The sequence below is a fragment of the Macaca fascicularis genome, chromosome X (assembly GCF_037993035.2).
Source record: "Macaca fascicularis isolate 582-1 chromosome X, T2T-MFA8v1.1".
Taxonomy (NCBI): Eukaryota; Metazoa; Chordata; class Mammalia; order Primates; family Cercopithecidae; genus Macaca; species Macaca fascicularis.
Window position 1 is genome coordinate 154,939,830 of NC_088395.1, and position 19,184 is coordinate 154,959,013.

The 19,184-nt window shown below is 39.9% G+C and overlaps 1 protein-coding gene across 4 annotated transcripts in view; it reads left to right on the plus strand.

The window, feature by feature from the left end:
• Positions 1 to 19,184, plus strand: part of AFF2 (ALF transcription elongation factor 2) — a 495,327-nt gene that overhangs the window by 376,381 nt on the left and 99,762 nt on the right. For all 4 annotated transcript variants that reach the window (XM_045384048.3, XM_005594770.5, XM_015443919.4 and 1 more), the window contains one exon: positions 15,683 to 15,779. In XM_045384048.3, coding sequence (XP_045239983.2) covers positions 15,683 to 15,779 — 97 coding nt within the window. The remainder of the gene's footprint in view (positions 1 to 15,682; positions 15,780 to 19,184) is intronic.

Consider the following 19,184-nt stretch of genomic DNA (forward strand, 5'->3'; position numbering starts at 1 on the left):
GTTCTTATGGATGTGTGTGCCCTTGGACCCAACATGTTACATGATGAGCTCTGGCTAGCTTAGCTTACATGCATCACCCTTAGCAGAGAAACAAGTCCATTAGCTATTGTTCTGTTTATGGTAATGATACTACCAGCCTTTGTTAGAATTTAAATGTGGACAGCACATTCACAATGAGACATTAGTAAATGAGAGTTACTATGTTCATCAGGTCATCAGGATCTGAAACTCAGATCTTCTAAGGAGTAGTTATCAACTTACAAGGATGTCTGGTGGTGTAGGGGAGCAGTTTTACCATGGCACCCTGGAGAACCTACAGGTATCCAAATAGGCCACATAAGCAGAGGTTTGAACCACAGCTAATGTGAGCCTTGGTGGAACACCCAGTGATCCTCCCAGAAGAAGAGAGGACAAGAAGATTGTGAGATGTACTTCAAGCCCATCTCCCATTCACCTCCCTATCTCCTTTGGAATGCTGTTATGAGACAGTTTCCCATCACCTACCAGGTTCTGTTGAGGGGTTTTCTGTCCTGCCCTCCACATAATAGAACTCTAGCCTATACAACTGCTAAGCTGAAGTCTAAAATTGACTCCTCAGCTACAGTGTGTCCTATAACTTGGTTTTCAATCATCTGGCCTCCTTTGTTTGGTATCCTCCTTTTTGGTGTGTGGGACAAGAGTCGGGGGTCAGCTGGCACCTTCAGTAATTCTTCTTTTATTTTATTTCAAGCCTAGTTTAGTAAGTACTAAACTATCTGTATCTAAAAGTGGACCTGTATCTTTATTGGTTGAATTAGCCAGGCCTTGGCCTTGACCTTGCCCTGTCTGTATGTGTATGTAACAGGTGGTACTCATACTCATCTGCTAGAATGCTCACAGGGGTCCTGGGCTACATGTGCCCAAGAAGGTATATCCAGCTCTGCAGAGTTAAAATACTGTCAATACGGATTAGAAAGCAATCTACCTCTTCCCCTAAAATGGAGTGTGGAGAGTGATTTTGATGCAGCCAAAAGAGCTGAGCATACAAATCAGGTGGGATTTTTATAAATAACTGAGCAAAAATGCTGTCAACATTGTAGTTGGGCCTACATTGTCAGGCCTGAATATTTTGCTTAAATAATTTGAAATAAACTGTGAATTCTTTATGCATCAACATAAGGGAAATCTTATCTGCTGTGTCAATTCAGGTAAACAGGCCTTGTTGACAACCTTTCTCTGGAAATGGGTTTGAGAAATGATTTAAAGCACTCCAAGCTAAAGTGTTCTGTTATCAGCAGCTGAAAATTTGCCATGCATCACATAGAACTAAGAATTGGTCCTTTCCCCCATTGAGTTTAATGTAAGACGCAATGACTGTCTGCAGGTATGAGTTGTAGTGCACTTAACAGCAACTTAATATTTTGGTTGTTTTGGACAGTTTCCTTAGATAGATATTAATGGACGAACTCCATAAAGGAGTTATTTCCTTAATCACTTGACAGTTAGGAGCTGATGTGAAGAGATGAGTAATGAAGTACCCTTTGTGATTATACTTTGGAGGTAACCACAGGAGTTTTTTATATCTAATCTGCTGTAGTTGTTCCAAGAAGCTGAAGGGAGACTGAGAGGGACAACTCCAAAAGGAATTCTGCCTTTCCTCATCACTTGAGAATGGAAGCTAACCAGTGACTGGGTTTGTCTCCAAAGAGAAATGCTGAGTACTAGAGACACTCTTCTGCCTGATAGACAAAGGTCCTAGCATAGGTCTTCACTCGGCATCTGAGCCTTATCAAAATATAGAGACATTCGATAGAAAGGCAGCCTAGTGTGAGGGAAGGCTTTGATGTCTGGTGGAATTCCTGATTTAAATTCAGTGTTCTCAGACAACCTTGAATGTTAGGATCATCAGTGTCCAAATTCAGTTGACTCCAATTCTGAAATGTCTCTAGAATCTAGTCTTCACTATTTTTACTGTCTGTGCCCTGACCCATGCCACCAACCTGTGTTACCTGGAGTACTACGATGGCAGTCTAACTGGTTTCCTTGCTGCCTCCTTCTTTCAGTTAATCTATATTCTTTCCTTCCTGAAATCTCATCCACAAATACCAAGCCTACTATATGGTCTTGAATGAATTCCTATTGCTCTGCTTGGATGACTTTCCATATCACCTAGTATGACTCAAAGGAAATTCTTTCAAGATGACTTGTACCACCCTACAAAGAGCAGAATATCAGCTATCGGGGTCCATGCTTGAAATTTTTTTAAAGATAAAAGATTCTGTGTTCTCCTTTGGAATTATTCCCACATTTGTTTTCAGGCCCAGGTTGATCTACTGAGTTATGGTCTTCTCTGGGGAAATTCACTCTTAGATGTTTTAACACACACACTTCTAAAAAATAACACAAGACTGTTTTGTTGTGTGTAACATTTTCTTGAAAGCCATCCGAATTCTGTTAGGCACTTTGTCATTTGCATGATAACTTGAGTTCCCACATTGGGAGGACATTATATAACCCAGAGAAATATACTAAGAAAATGAAAATCAAATCTAAAATAATGACAGTAGAGCAGAAAATTGGTATTGTGCTGAATTTATGTGACCAATTCTAAGGAATTCCAAGGTTGAAGAGGTGATGGTTTGATTCAAGTCAATAGTCATATACATCAGTGTTCACACTATTAGCTTTGGCTTATGTATACAATATAGATATAAATTCATATGTACCACATATGTGCCCAGACAAAATGATAGTTACTCTACTCTTCTCCTACTGTTGTTTGAGAACTCAGCTCTCTAGGCTGTCAGACTATGTGGCACTTTCTGAATCTCTGAGATACATATTATTTTTATTCCCATTGCATGGAAGAGAAAACTGAGGATCAGAGAGGGTAAGAAAATTAAGCTCAGGTTCTCTTATGAAATCTTATGCAATATCCATGGAGCCACAACCATCTCCATAAAATGAGGAATCTTAACTAGATGAGTTGTTTTTAGGCTTTGTTCCTGCAAATCCCTGGGAGTTAACAAAACTTAACTACTTTAATCTTATTTGAGGTTTCTCGTAAGGTTTCATTTGGCTACACAAGAAAAAATGTTTTGAGTTTAAGAGTTTGAAAATCATTGGCTTAAAGCAAGGGTCAGCAAATTTTATTTTGATAAAGACCTAGATAGTAAATATTTTAAGCCTTCATTTGGTAGCACCTACTCAACCTGGCCATTGTAGCTCAAAAGCAGCCATGGATGATATATAATCAATGGGAGTGGCTGTAGTCCAATAACACTTTATTTATGGATAATGAAATCTAAGTTCCATATAAATTTTTATGTGTTGTGAAATATTATTCTTCTTTTGATTTTTTTACACATTTAAAAATGAAAAAAAAAAAAAAACTGTTTGGGGGCGGTTCCAAGATGGCCAAATAGGAAAGCTCCAGTCTACAGCTCCCAGCGTGAGTGAGGCAGAAGACAGGTGATTTCTGCATTTCCAACTGAGGTACTGGTTTCATCTTACTGGGGCTTGTCGGACAGTGGGTGCAGGACAGTGGGTGCAGCGCACTGAGCATGAGCCAAAGCAGGGAGAAGCATCGCCTCACCCGGGAAGTGCAAGGGGTCAGGGAATTCCCTTTCCTAGCCAAGCGAAGATGTAACAGATGGCACCTGGAAAATTGGGTCATTCCCACCCTAATACTGCACTTTTCCAATGGTTTTAGCAAATGGCACAAAAGGAGATTATATCCCACGCCTGACTCAGAGGGTCCCACACCCACGGAGCCTCGCTCATTGCTAGCACAGCAGTCTAAGATCGAACTGCAAGTCAGCAGCGAGGCTGGGGGAGGGGCACCCACCATTGCTGAGGCTTGAGTAGGTAAACAAAGCAGCCATGAAGCTCCAACTGGGTGGAGTCCACTGCAGCTCAAGGAGGCCTGCCAGCCTCTGTAGACTCCACCTCTGGGGATAGGGCATAGCCAAACAAAGGGCATCAGAAACCTCTGCAGACTTAAATGTCCCTGTCTGACAGATTTGAAGAGAGTAGTGGTTCTTCCAGCATGGAGTTTGAGATCTGAGAACAGACAGAATGCCTCCTCAAGTGGATCCCTGACCCCAAGTAGCCTAACTAGGAGGCACCCCCCAGTAGGGGCAGACTGACTCCTCATACGGCTGGGTACCCCTCTGAAACGAAACTTCCAGGGGAACGATCAGGCAGCAACATTTTCTGTTCAGCAATATCCACTATTCTGCAGCCTCCGCTGCTGATACCCAGGCAAACAGGGTCTGGAGTGGACCTCCAGCAAACTACAACAGACCTGCAGCTGAGGGTCCTGATTGTTAGAAGGAAAACTAACAAACAGAAAGGACATCCACACCAGAGCCCCATCTGTACGTCACCATCATCAAAGAACAAAGGTAGATAAAACCACAAAGATGGGGGAAAAAACAGAGCAGAAAAGCTGATAATTCTAAAAATCAGAGAACCTCTCTCCCTCCAAAGGAACGCAGCTCCTCACCAGCAATGGAACAAAGCTGGATGGAGAATGACTTTGACAAGTTGAGAGTAGAAGGCTTCAGATGATCAAACTTCTCCGAGCTAAAGGAGGAAGTTCAAACCCATTGCAAAGAAGCTAAAAGCCTTGGAAAAAAGATTAGACAAATGGCTAACTAGAATAACCAGTGTCGAGAAGTCCTTAAATGACCTGATGGAGCTGAAAACCATGGCACGAGAACTACGTGATGAATGCACAAGCTTCAGTAGCTGACTATATCAACTGGAACAAAGGGTATCAGTGATTGAAAATCAAATGAATGAAATGAAGCGAGAAGAGAATTTTAGAGAAAAAAGAGTAAAAAAAGACAAACAAAGCCTCCAAGAAACATAGGACTATATGAAAAGACCAAATCTGCGTCTGATTGGTGTACCTGAAAGTGATGGGGAGAATGGAACCAAGTTGGAAAACACTCTTCAGGATACTATCCAGGAGAACTTCCCCAACCTAGCAAGACACAACAACATTCAAATTCAGGAAATACAGAGAATGCCACAAAGATATTCCTCAAGAAGAGCAACTCCAATACACATAATTGTCAGATTCACCAAAGTTGAAATGAAGGAAAAAATGTTAAGGGCAGCCAGAGAGAAAGGTTGTGTTAACCACAAAGGGAAACCCATCAGACTAACAGCGGATCTCTTGGCAGAAACTCTACAAGCCAGAAGAGAGTGGGGGCCAATATTCAACATTCTTAAAGAAAAGAATTTTCAAGCCAGAATTTCATATCCAGCCAAACAAAGCTTCGTAAGTGAAGGAGAAATAAAATCCTTTACAGACAAGCAAATGCTGAGAGATTTTGTCACCACCAGACCTGCCCTACCAGAGCTCCTGAAGGAAGCACTAAACATGGAAATGTGCTACCAGCCACTGCAAAACATGCCAAATTGTAAAGACCATCGATGCTAGGAAGAAAATGCATCAACTAATGAACAAAATAACCAGCTAACATCATAATGACAGGATCAAGTTCACACATAACAATATTAACCTTAAATGTAAATGGGCTAAATGTTCCAATTAAAAGACACAGACTGGCAAATTGGATAAAGAATCAAGACCCATCAGTGTGCTGTATTCAGGAGACCCATCTCACGTGCAGAGACACACATAGGCTCAAAATAAAGGGATGGAGGAAAATCTACCAACCAAATGGAAAACAAAAAAAGGCAGGGTTTCCATCCTAGTCTCTGATAAAACAGACTTTAATCCAACAAAGATCAAAAGAGACAAAGAAGACCATTACATAATGGTAAAGGGATCAATTCAACAGGAAGAGCTAACTCTCCTAAATATATATGCACCCAATACAGGAGCACCCAGATTCATAAAGCAAGTCCATAGAGACCTACAAAGAGACTTAGACTCCCACACAATAATAATGGGAGACTTTAACACCCCACTGTCAATATTAGACAGATCAATGAGACAGAAAGTTAACAAGGACATCCAGGAATTGAACTCATCTCTGCACCAAGCAGACCTAATAGACATCTACAGAACTGCCCACCCCCAATCAACAGAATATACATTGTTCTCAGCACCACATTGTACTTATTCCAAAATTGACCACATAGTTGGAAGTAAAGCACTCCTCAGCAAATGTAAGAGAATAGAAAAATAAAACAAACTGTCTCTCAGACCACAGTGCAATCAAACTGGAACTTGGGATTAAGAAACTCACTCAAAACCACTCACCTACATGGAAACTGAACAACCTGCTTCTGAATGACTACTGGGTACATAATGAAATGAAGGCAGAAATAAAGATGTTCTTTGAAACCAGTGATGACAAAGACACAACATACCAGAATCTCTGGGACGCATTTAAAGCAGTGTGTAGAGGGAAATTTATAGCACTAAATGCCCACAAGAGAAAGCAGGAAACATCTGAAATTGACACCCTAACATCACAATTAAAAGAACTAGAGAAGCAAGAGCAAACATACGCAAAGGCTAGCAGAAGGCAAGAAATAACTAAGATTAGAGCAGAACTGAAGGAGACAGAGACACAAAAAACCCTTCAAAAATCAATGAATCCAGGAGCTGGTTTTTTGAAAAGATCAACAAAATTGATAGACCGCTAGCAAGACTAATAAAGAAGAAAAGAGAGAAGAATCAAAGAGATGAAAGAAAAATGATAAAGGGGATATCACCACTGATCCCACAGAAATACAAACTACCATCAGAGAATACTATAAACACCTCTACACAAGTAAACTATGAAATCTAGAAGAAATGGATAAATTCCTGGACACATACACCTTCCCAAGACTAAACCAGGAAGAAGTTGAATATCTGAATAGGCCAATAACAGGCTCTGAAATCGAGGCAATAATTAATAGCTTACCAACCAAAAGATGTCCAGGACCAGATGGATTCACAGCTGAATTCTACCAGAGGTACAAGGAGGAGCTGGTACCATTCCTTCTGAAACTATTCCAGTCAATAGGAAAAGACAGAATCCTCCCTAACTCATTTTATGAGGCCAACATCATCCTGATACCAAAGCCTGACAGACACACAACAAAAAAGAGAATTTTAGACCAATATCCCTGATGAACATCAATGCAAAAATCCTCAATAAAATACTGGCAAACCATATCCAGCAGCACATCAAAAAGCTTATCCACCATGATCAAGTGGGATTCATCCCTGGGATGCAAGGCTGGTTCAACATTCGCAAATCAATAAACCTAATGCAGCATATAAACAGAACCAAAGACAAAAACTACATGATTATCTCAACAGATGCAGAAAATGCCTTTGACAAAATTCAACAGCCCTTCATGCTAAAAACTCTCAATAAATTAGGTATTAATGGGACGTATCTCAAAATAATAAGAGCTATTTATGACAAACCCACAGCCAATATCATACTGAATGGGCAAAAACTGGAAAAATTCCCTTTGAAAACTGGCACAAGACAGGGATGCCCTCTCTCACCACTCCTATTCAACATAGTGTTGGAAGTTCTGGCCAGGGCCATCAGGCAAGAGAAAGAAATAAAGGGTATTCACTTAGGAAAAGAAGAAGTCAAATTGTCCCTGTTTGCAGATGACATGATTGTATATTTAGAAAACCCCATCATCTCCGCCCAAAATCTCCTTAAGCTGATAAGCAACTTCAGCAAAGTCTCAGGATACAAAATCAACGTGCAAAAATCACAAGCATTCTTATACACCAATAACAGAGAAACAGAGAGCCAAATCATGAGTGAACTCCCATTCACAATTGCTTCAAAGAGAATAAAATACCTAGGAATCCAACTTACAAGGGATGTAAAGGACTTCTTCAAGGAAAACTACAAACCACAGCTCAACTAAATGAAAGAGGACACAAACAAATGGAAGAACATTCCATGCTCATGGATAGGAAGAATCAATATCGTGAACATGGCCATATTGCACAAGGTAATTTATAGATTCAATGCCATCCCCATCAAGCTACCAATGACTTTCTTCACAGAATTGGAAAAAACTACTTTAAAGTTCATATGGAACCAAAAAAGAGCCCACATTGCCAAGTCAATCCTAAGCCAAAAGAACAAAGCTGGAGGCATCACGCTACCTGACTTCAAACTATACTACAAGGCTACAGTAACCAAAACAGCATGGTACTGGTACCAAAACAGAGATATAGCCTAATAGAACAGAACAGAGCCCTCAGAAATAATACCACACATCTGCAACCATCTGATATTTGACAAACCTGATGAAAACAAGAAATGGGGAAAGGATTCCCTATTTAATAAATGGTGCTGGGAAAACTGGCTAGCCATATGTAGAAAGCTGAAACTTGATCCCTTTCTTACACCTTATACAAAAATTAATTCAAAATGGATGAAAGACTTAAATATTAGACCTAAAACCATAAAAACCCTAGAAGAAAACCTAGGCAATACCATTCAGGACATAGGCATGGGGACCGACTTCATGTCTAGAACACCAAATCAATAGTAACAAAAGCCAAAATTGACAAATGGGATCTAATTAAACTAAAGAGCTTCTGCACAGCAAAATAAACTACCATCAGAGTGAACAGGCAACCTACAGAATGGGAAAAAGTTTTTGCAATCTAATCATCTGACAATGGGCTAATATCCAGAATCTACAAAGAACTCAAACAAATTTACAAGAAAAAAACCAAACAACCCCATCAAAAAGTGGGTGAAGGATATGAACAGACACATCTCAAAATAAGACATTTATGCAGCCAACAAACACATGAAAAAATGCTCATCATCACTGGCCATCAGAGAAATGCAAATCAAAACCACAATGAGATACCATCTCACACCAGTTAGAATGGCGATCATTAAAAAGTCAGGAAACAATAGGTGCTGGAGAGGTTGTGGAGAAATAGGAAAACTTTTACACTGTTGGTGGGACTGTAAACTAGTTCAACCATTGTGGAAGACAGTGTGGTGATTCCTCAAGAATCTAGAACTAGAAATACCCTTTGACCTAGCCATCCCAATGCTGGGTATATACCCAAAGGATTATAAATCATGCTGCTATAAAGACACGTGCACATGTATATTGATTGAGGCACTATTCACAATAGCAAAGACTTGGAACCAACCCAAATGTCTATCAATGATTCACTAGATTAAGAAAATGTGACACATAGGCACCATGGAATACTATGCAGCCATAAAAAAGTATGAGTCATGTCCTTTGTAGGGACATGGGTGAAGCTAGAAACCATCATTCTCAGTAAACTGTCGCAAGGACAAAAAACCAAACACCACATGTTCTCATTCATAGGTGGGAATTGAACAATGAGAACACTTGGACACAGGAAGGGGAACATCACACACCAGGGACTGTTGTGGGTGGAAGATGGGGGAGGGATAGCATTAGGAGATATACCTAATGTAAATGACTAGTTAATGGGTGCAGTACACCAACATGGCACATGTATACGTATGTAACAAACCTGCACATTGTGCGCATGTACCCTAGAACTTAAAGTATTTTTTTAAAAAAAGAAAACAAGAAAAAAAGAAAAAAAAAAAACTATTCTAAAATCAGAAGCAGTATAGAAACAGAAGGAAGGCTGCTTTGGGCTGAGGCCTTCAGTTGGCCAGTCCCTGGACTAGATGTCCCCTAAGGGAACTCCTAGTTCTCACACTAAGGAGCCCAATTAATCTCATGAAATACCTATTTTCTCAACCCCCTGGAAGGCCATCAGCTACAGAAGACAATCTTTATCAGGCCCACATGCCTATGGCAGAGTTCATGTTTAGACCCTGCCTGTGGGCACAGTGGTTGGCACTGGGCTATGGGTCCCCACCTGATAGATCTTGGAGATTTGTTCCTATACAGTATAATACAGATTTTCAAATGGCTTGTCACTGCCACAGCCCTCAGGCCGGGATTCTGTAGGATTCCCAGTGAGGTGGTGGCCATTGAATCAGAAAATTTTAAGTTAAAACCTTGGGAAAATTAAATGTATCTCTTCCTAAAGGGGAAAAAATAGCCTGAGCACCTTTACTGCACGGAAACAGAATGAATTCCCTGAAAAATGTCACCTCCTCTTCCTTATCACCTGCCTTCCTACCAACAAATGATTTAATGCTGAAGAGACTACAAAGCACTAGATAGGAAAATATATAATTCCCTGAGTAATTCTAAACCAGTCATGTTTTATTTCTTTTAGCTTACTTTATGAAGAGGAAATGCCCTTTAAGGAGTCAAGAGGGCTAAGTTACTATTCCAGAAGAGGGACCACAGTAAGATTCTGCCTAATGAGGACATGCAAGCCCTCTCTAGACTGTGTTATTATCCTCAAAGTCAACTGTGTCATTCATTTGGGCCATCAGAAACTTACTCTGATTGCCATGAACTCTGGGGTATTTAGAAAGACAATAATAATTTAAACCAGTAACCAGAGGACCCCAAACTCATTGGGCCAGAAGTTATAGCTCTATGTTTTAGTTAATAGCTTAAAATCTGAGCATAATAGCCTCCTCCCTCTCCTGTATGACAGAGGTAGCAACACTGGTTCTGTCTCCAACACCATTACAAGTCTAGTCTCTGAGTGTGGACTATGGAGAACAAGACTCCAGCTGCAAGGTAGAAGGTACAGGAAAGCTCACAGCAACTCCTAACTGGCAGATCATTCTCACGGTTAAAGGTACTGAACAATAGAAAGGTTTTGTTAGCTACCTATCAGAGAAAACATGTATGACCATATGTTAGGGATGTTGCCGTTTTCTCCACTAGGTGACACAGTGACATGGTGAAAGAGATAGCACTCTCAAGTACTTCCAATTGGAAGAGTACATCTGAGAATCAGTCACCAGCATTGCAGCTAGCACTATAGATACCTTGAAGCTGGAATCTACCCAGTATTGAGTGCTGCTGTCTGCCAAGAGGAACATCATTTTGTAGTTCACAAAAAGGCACCGTGTAGGCTTGCAAGTTCTAAGAACAACTCAATGTGCTAACGGTTGTTTCTGAGCAAGGATTCTGGATCAACTACGAGCCTATTATGCGCAGTCTTACACACAAACTTCAGAGCCAGATGTGTGTCAGAACAGCCTCCTGAGAGTGACAGGCCTAAAGACACTGTGCTCAAGGTGAGCACAACTTCCAGTGGGGGGGTCACCCTTGGTTCATTTCTCTGGATCAGCAGGTAGATTCCCAGGTATGAGGGTCAGAACATTGGGGCCACTCATTTTTTTCGGAACTCTCACTTGGTACTGTCTGGATGTTTCCTCTTGCGACTGACTTTCAAATTTCTGGGATATCTTAAGCACTCCAAGGGGATCTAAGAAAACCCAAGACAGACCTGATGAGTTTAGGCCATTTCTAGATGAGTAAACCAAAGCTCCGAAACTTTCCAAACTCCTTAATAGTCTTTGAATCTCTCCTTATTTGGTCAAGAGTTTCCAATGATGTATGGGGCCTGATACCTCTGCCAGCCTTTGGGTTGCCACCACAGCTTTTAAAAATTATTGTACAACAAAATTCCTCTGACAATAATAATAACAATATCAATAGTAACTAAGATGAAAATGATAACTGGTAGCTATATTGGCTCCTGGCAATTTGTATAATCTTTATTTTCAAATTCTAAAAATTGTCCAGAGTGGGTATTATTATTACCCATTTTAACATATAGAAAATTGAGATTTAAAGGGTCTTAATTACTGGATAAAAAAAAAATCCAATAGGAATTCCTGTATTTGAACTTAGGTCTGTTTGTTTCTCAAGACCTTGCTCATAAGTTCATGCTGACTCAACCAAGGGCTTCTTCCTACAACCTTCTATAATAATGTTTCAAGCCCTCTATTTTAACCTCTTCAAAATCACCTAAGCATTCCACTATGTAAATTGTCAAAGTTTTTGGAGTGTGATCTTATGATTTTATGGTTATGATTCACATGGGACTTGTCATGTCATAGTGCACTAGAATGTTTCAGTGCAAAGAGCCCTTGGAGGCCACTAAGCTCAGCTTGAAGCTCAGAAAACCAAGGACAAAGATCCTCTTTTGGTCCATTCCATCTCATCCAAATTTCACTATTTGAACTTTTATAGGATCATCTCCTCAGGGCAAGAACTTGGGTTTTTGTTCAGTTTTATAGATTATTCTATGTCTTAATACTACAAATTATAGATCATAGTAAAAATAAAAACAGCATTTTTACACCAAGATGAACACTGTGGTTGACTAGACCCTGAACAAACAACAGACTTCACTAAGGAAGTCTAATTGGTTCTGTTTTCACCTAATTGAAAAGTTGAAGAACAATGTCCGTTTTTTTGTTTTGTTTTGTTTTTAAGATCACACACACAGGCGTACATTTATATGAGCAATTTTTTTTCACATTTTTGTGATAGCCAATGTGTGATGAATTGTCTATGGAATTATAACCTCATGAAAAGAGATCACCATTTTTCTGCTGAGACGACTTTAACTGCATTGGGTGTGAATGGTGCTGCTATAATAATTAAATCTAAAATCTTTCTTAATCCTACACTTTCCCTAGAGTAATGTTCAGCATTAGCCAAGGATGAAAATGCAAACAAGTACATGTATATTCAATAATAAAGCTTAATAGGTCAGGGAAGAAGTGGAATGAAATGAATGCCTAGTGCCTCCAGAGATAACTAATAGCAATTTGCCTTCCTAGTTACTTCTTTGACTTATGTTTACTGGGACTTAAATATATGCATCAGATTTTCCCTTATTAACAACCAAATCCATACCAAGCTTGTTGCATGGTGGGGGTGGGGTAGAGGGAGGTTGTTTAATGTCAATCACTGTGTAGATTGGCTGCCTATTTCCAGAATTGTACGTTGGAGTGCATTTCATCTCCATGTTAAAAGTAATATAATGTTGATTGGAGAGTAAAATAACTGCTGAGTTCAGAACTCTGTGCTATGACTCTGGATGTGCTACTTCTACCTGAAGGAGAGAAACCTGAAGACCACAAGCATATTTCTACATCTGGTCTTGAGATGCCCTTAGACATTTCCCAAGTCATCATGGATTACCTTCGGACTGTTCAGAAAATTAAAAGGAGAGGAGCAAAGGCATACAGAAACTTCTGCTTCTGATTACTTGTTAATAGTATTAATGAAGTTCATTATTTCCAACTGAGATATCTTTCCAAACTAATGGTGCCCCGCATTATTAGTTTTGTGCTTTCATAAAGCACTTTCACATGCATTAGCTCCTGTTATGCTCACCACCACCCTCCTGTGATGGAACCAAAGTATTATCCCATTGAAGAGATGAGGGACACAGATGAACCTCAGAGCTGGTAAATTACCCCAGATATTGGGGTTTATGATTAGCCAGCAATTGAATCCCAATGTTTTGACTCCATGCTAATATGTTTTGTGAGGTTTTTGTTGTTGCTGTCAATTTTATTGAATATACCATCTTTTATAAGTTGTACCCTCTAGGAAAACCTTGTATACTCCCAATTCTGGCTGGAGATGATCTAGGTTCCATGTTTGCCTCCTTGATTTCTAGCTGTCTGTTCACAAGCAAGCCCATTAATCTCTCTAAACCTCAGAGTCTCCATCTGAAAAATGCAGCTGTAACACCATCTCCTTCATTGAAGTATTGTGAGGACCAAGTTCCATGCTGCTGGTCAAATACTTAGGACTTCCTCTGTCTCTGAAAATTGACCCTCTAAATGCAGGAATTATTTACCATTTCTTTTGCTGACTACTTGAATATAAATTAACACATAGACATTCCCTAGCTGTATCGAGATACACACACACACACACACACACACACACACACACGGGAAGTAAAGCCATTTATAATAACAAGCATAGGTAGTTTTTAAATATTTAAGTTCTATAGCTTATGAGAATGATACAGTCTTCATCTCCCACAATGTGTTGTAAAGAATTATTTGTTCAGAGTTATAAGCCTGCAACTGCAAAAGAAATACCAAGATACACTTTTTCTCCTTCTCTAAGATCTTCAAAACATCCATTAGTCTCTTGAAGGACAGTCATAAATCCTGCAAATTTAGTTTATCCGAAAGCTACTCTAACAGTTGTCTTTCCCACCAGTCATCCTTTATATCAGTCTTTGGTTTGCAGACCTCAGTGTAAACATTCTAGTGTTATGTGACTGAGCATGAAAGTGGAGGAGCTGTGCTTTTCTTGGAGAGTTATTGGATATCCACTCTGCCCTGACTCTCTTTTCAATATTTGAACATAACCTCTGAAGTAACTTTCCCCCTATTTATCAAATTAGAAGCTTCCTTTTCCCTTCTGGCTTCTCTTCCCGGGAAAACACCCAAGTGGGATTACAGAGATGGAAATTTTAGAGTGGCTCTAGCACTAACTATTAATAGCTGTGTGAGCTTGAGCAAAGCAATTAACCTCTCTGAATCTTTCCTTCCTTGTCTGCAAAATGATCCCAGTAGACTCTATCATTTGTGGGAAGATGCTGTGAAGCACAGTGAGGTGAAAATGCTGCACCCCCTGCCCTCAGGAGAATTACGGACTAGTGGGGAGAGATTCAGTGGAAAGCTGTGCTGTGATCCAGATGGAGCTGAGGGTTGGGCAGAGGAAAAAATATTCTTCCTGAGATGGGAGTTCTTTCTAGAAAGCTTTTGTAGAGGAAGTGGGATCACTGGGCTACAAAGGATAAATGGGATTTCCAGAGTTGAGAAAGAGATTTCTAGCCCTGGAACTGAGCCTGATGCAGAGCCTAGATGCAAGAAAAAGCAATATATGCATAGGAAATGGTCATTGGTCCAGAGAGGCTGAGACTGTCCCCTCTTGAAGCCTAAGGATGAGGTATAAAGTTGTATTTCGTAAATAAAAATATGAACACCAATAGGTCTTTAAAGACAGTGTAGCTGGAATTTTAAGATAATAAGCTATTCTTCCTGCTGTAGCTCACACTTGGAGATAGAGAGGATGCCACTGGAATTAATATCCCTATGGAAACAAAAGGCTCTGTGACTCCATAAACAATTTTGAAAGTGCTAGTTCATCACCAAAATCCAGGCCACTCATTTTTCAGGTGCCTTGCCTTAGGAGAGAAAGATTTCTTATCCACATCATGGGCTTACATCTCTCAGATCAAATTTTACAGGAAGAGATCGGTCATATATCAGAAGGTTAATGACTAGCCATTTCTCTCCCAGCTCTTTTGTGGCCACCTAGCTACCCAGCAGCAGAGGGCACTGAAAGAGAGTCCAGGTTCACTGTGCCTTTTACCTCCGTCATCCAGAGAGACCCAGCAGGCTTTGACAACAGCCTCTAGAGCTAGGGACTGTTATCATGCCCCTCTTCTTTCATGGGAGACTTCGAGCACTTTGTCCTGTAGAGATCCAATGCCACATCCCACATACACAGTGATTGATCAGTACATTTATTGCACTTTTAGTAGTAAAAATGTATAGAATCCAGTCATCTCTGGAGATCCTGAAATAGTATTTTCCCCTTGATTTAGGGGAAGGTAGAGAGGAAAGATGTGTGCAAAGTATGGCATAAATATAAGAGCTCAAATATCTAATTAGGTGAAACAATCTTAGTTCCCTCTACACATTTGAAGGATTTGCAGCTGTCAGATTGTAGCTCCAATACTTTATTCTCATTGCAAGATGTATCTGAGGATGATTTAGAAAATATGTTTTCTAACTCAAACACCACCCTGATCTCTTTGTAGGATGCTTGAGGATGACCTGAAGTTGAGCAGTGATGAAGATGACCTTGAGCCTGTGAAGACCTTGACCACTCAGTGCACTGCCACTGAGCTCTACCAGGTAAGAAGAGCTTAGGGCTTTGTTTTGGGACTAAGTGGGGAGCAGGAGGAACTGGAATGGCTTTGACATGCTTTGACATGCACAAACTTCCCCATGCTTTATCTCTGGGCTTTGGAGAGAGGGAAAGAAGCAAAGATGAGCATAGTGTTCTGGAACAAGTCAAATCAGCTCAAATTTTCATTAAAGCTATAGTAAGGAGATGTAGAGCTCTTTAAAACTGCTTTCAACCGCCTCCAATCTCTCTCTCTGTTCCATACACAAATGCTGGTCAGTAGTAAGCAATAGAGATTGTCTTACTCTCTCTTGGACTATTTATTGTCCTGGGTGAGGTATAACTTTCGTTTGGTGACTCTGGTGTGAGGCTTGGAGCCCATACTCATTAATTTAGATATAAATGTGATGCTTCATTCACCTTTCCCAGATGCACCATTTCAGAATGCGGCTGAGAATCAATATGCAACATCTTGCCACTTAAATGAACCTTTAGGCAAAAGACATTTGGCAAAAACTTGCTGCTGCCCTTGTCTCCTTCTATTCCACACTTTAAGCATTTACAGTACTTTACCACCAAATGAGATGGCAGAAATGCGTGTTTTCAGCATTTCAATGAGACTGGACTTTATGATTTGAAAAGGCCAAGTATCATTTATGACTCATGAGAATGGCAACCTAGTGTGTGGTGTCAATGATGCTTGCACATTTTCTCTTTGAGGGAGAACTGTCTCGAATGTGAGGTCCTTCTGGGTGTGCTTATCACCTCAAATGAGGAATGCAGAAGGATTGCCTTTCTTTAAATCCAGTACCTGATGAAGATCTTCCTACAGTGAAGTCTGCTACATTATAAAACAGACTGTTTAAAGGAATGCTTATGCACTGATATTTCAAGAGAGTTAACAAATATGGAATTCCATGTTGATTAAACATTTCATGAGGAAGAGCCTGCAAAGAAAAGCTTAGGAAAAATTATCAAGGTTCAGCTACTCTATTCTCATCTACAGTTGTTTACCACACTAGAACTCCTACCATTCTGGTATACTTTAAAAATCAAATCCATCTTCAAAGTTATGTGGCCAAAACTTTCATCTACGTTACTTTCTCCACTTTCTTGTGCTTGAATTTTAATAATATGTAAAAAATAATTGCATCTTTGCAAGTTTAGTGCTTTACCAAGAACAACCACAGGGTAAGTGTAGACTACACAGTGCTGGCCTAAGCCAATTTCACAACTCTTTCCCAGGGGCTTGCTGTACATTTGCTGAATGCAAGCTGTCTCCCTCCTACTTGAGTTGGGCTTCATAGCAAATGTAAAATGCACACTTAATTTCCAAAAATTGTCATTTCTGCCTCACACATTTAATACGCCAGTGACAGGAGCATCATATTTGTAAGTAAAACAGAAGCAAAAACGAAAACATTCCAGATCATTGATTTTGACAGATAAAAAGTTGCTTTTTAATCGAAATGTTTGAAGTAGAATTCAATAATAATTGAAAGTAGATTTTGCACATTGACTTCCTCTTCATGTAATTATATGAATGTAATCTGCTTTTTAACTTATAAAGTTATTTTCTGTATTTATCTTAAAATTGACAAAGGGTCTGTTGACCTGAATCATCTGGGTTTTAGGGTATATTCACTGACTTTTTGTAAGTGCTGAGACTCTCAGATGATCAGGATTGGTGGGTTGGAACCTTTTTATGACATGCTGCCCCTAGTCATGATGTCTTCCTCAAAAAGGCTTAGATTCTCAGTGAAAATTGGATGGGGAGATTGAACTGGGGGCTCTAAGGTGAGGCAAAATGACAACTTATTCCCTCTAACTGAGTCCTAGGAGCAAGATGTAGGCACAAGGTTATAAACATTTGCAAATGAACCCTCCTTCTAGAGTCTGAAGATTAGTTACAAGACCTGGAAGGCTATAGACCAAAAGAGAATGCTTGTGCAGTAGTGGCAGCAGTAATACTAGCAATGTTTGCAGAGCTCTGCCTTTAGGATGCATAATGTCCTTTTGCAAAAGTAAATGGGTTGACATAATTTTCTCTTTTTTGTGGCAAAATTCACTTAATGTAAAATTAACCATTTTAAAGTGTTCAATTCTGTGACAATACATTCACAAGGTTGTGCATCCATCCCAGTTCCAGAATTTTTCATCACTCCAAGTGGAAACTCCATACCCGTTAAACAGTTACTCCCCATTTCCCCCTCCCCCTAACCCCTTACAACTGCTAATCTACTTTTTGACTCTATGAATTTGTCTGTTTCATGTAACTGGAATCCTATAACATGTGACCTTTTTTGTCTGGCTTCTTTCACTCACCATAATGTTTTCTTGATTCTTCAATGTCATGTATCAGTACTTCATTTTATTTTATGGCTAAGTAGCATTCCATTGTATGAATAAACCACATTTTCTTTATCTACTCATCATTAGATGGACATTTTTATTGTTTCCAACTTTTGGCTACTGTGAGTAGTGCTATTGTGAAGATTTGTGTGCAAGTTTCATATAGACATGTTTTCTTTCTGGTGTGTACCTAGAAGTGGAATTGATGAGTCACACGGTAATTCTACAGTTAACTTATAGAGGAATCATCAAAATAATTTTTAGATAATATAGTGCCATGTAGATAACATAGTACGGTTCACTCGTCTTTGAATTGGGACAGTCATACCTCCAGCACCATCATAAGGAGGAGTATTGAGATTACCATTTTTAGAACCACTCTTGCTCTGTGCCAGGCACAAACTAGGTGTGGTGTCTCACTTGAACCTTACAGCAAACCTTAGCAGTAGGGTCGGGCCTCTTAGCTGAGCAAAAGAATTGCAGAGTCACTCCATTTGTGGCAGAATGATTGGGGAGAAAGCATACAGACTAATGCACTGGTCTATAAAACTGTGCTCAAGGGCCCAGACAACACTGCTGGTTTCAGCTGACATAATAGAAATGGCTCAGAACCCAGTGGCTGCATTCATGCAGACATAGTCCAATAAAAAAGCCATTTACTTTCTGGAGACGTCCCCAAATCATCTCATCCATAATCATCACACCTTGACTCATTTGACGAAACTCAGATTATCCAGGTGTAGTGAGTATACAGCAATCTTTTTCAAACAGTGTCTAAGAGCTTATACTGTGGGCTTAGAGCATAAACATCCCCAAGAGAATACGTTTCAAATACATGTATGAAAATGAAATACAGGATCAAGTTGTGTCGGCTTCTAAACTGGCATTTGGGTACCGAGTATCTTACAATCAGAACAGCCTCCCCTTTTTTGCCACTTCCACCTTCCACAGCAGTATTAGCCATGCTGAGCCAGGTGACAGGTTGTGTGCATAAACACAAGCAGAGCAAGTAGAGTATGTTCAAATGCTAAATATTATTCCCTCAAATGGGAAAATGGAAC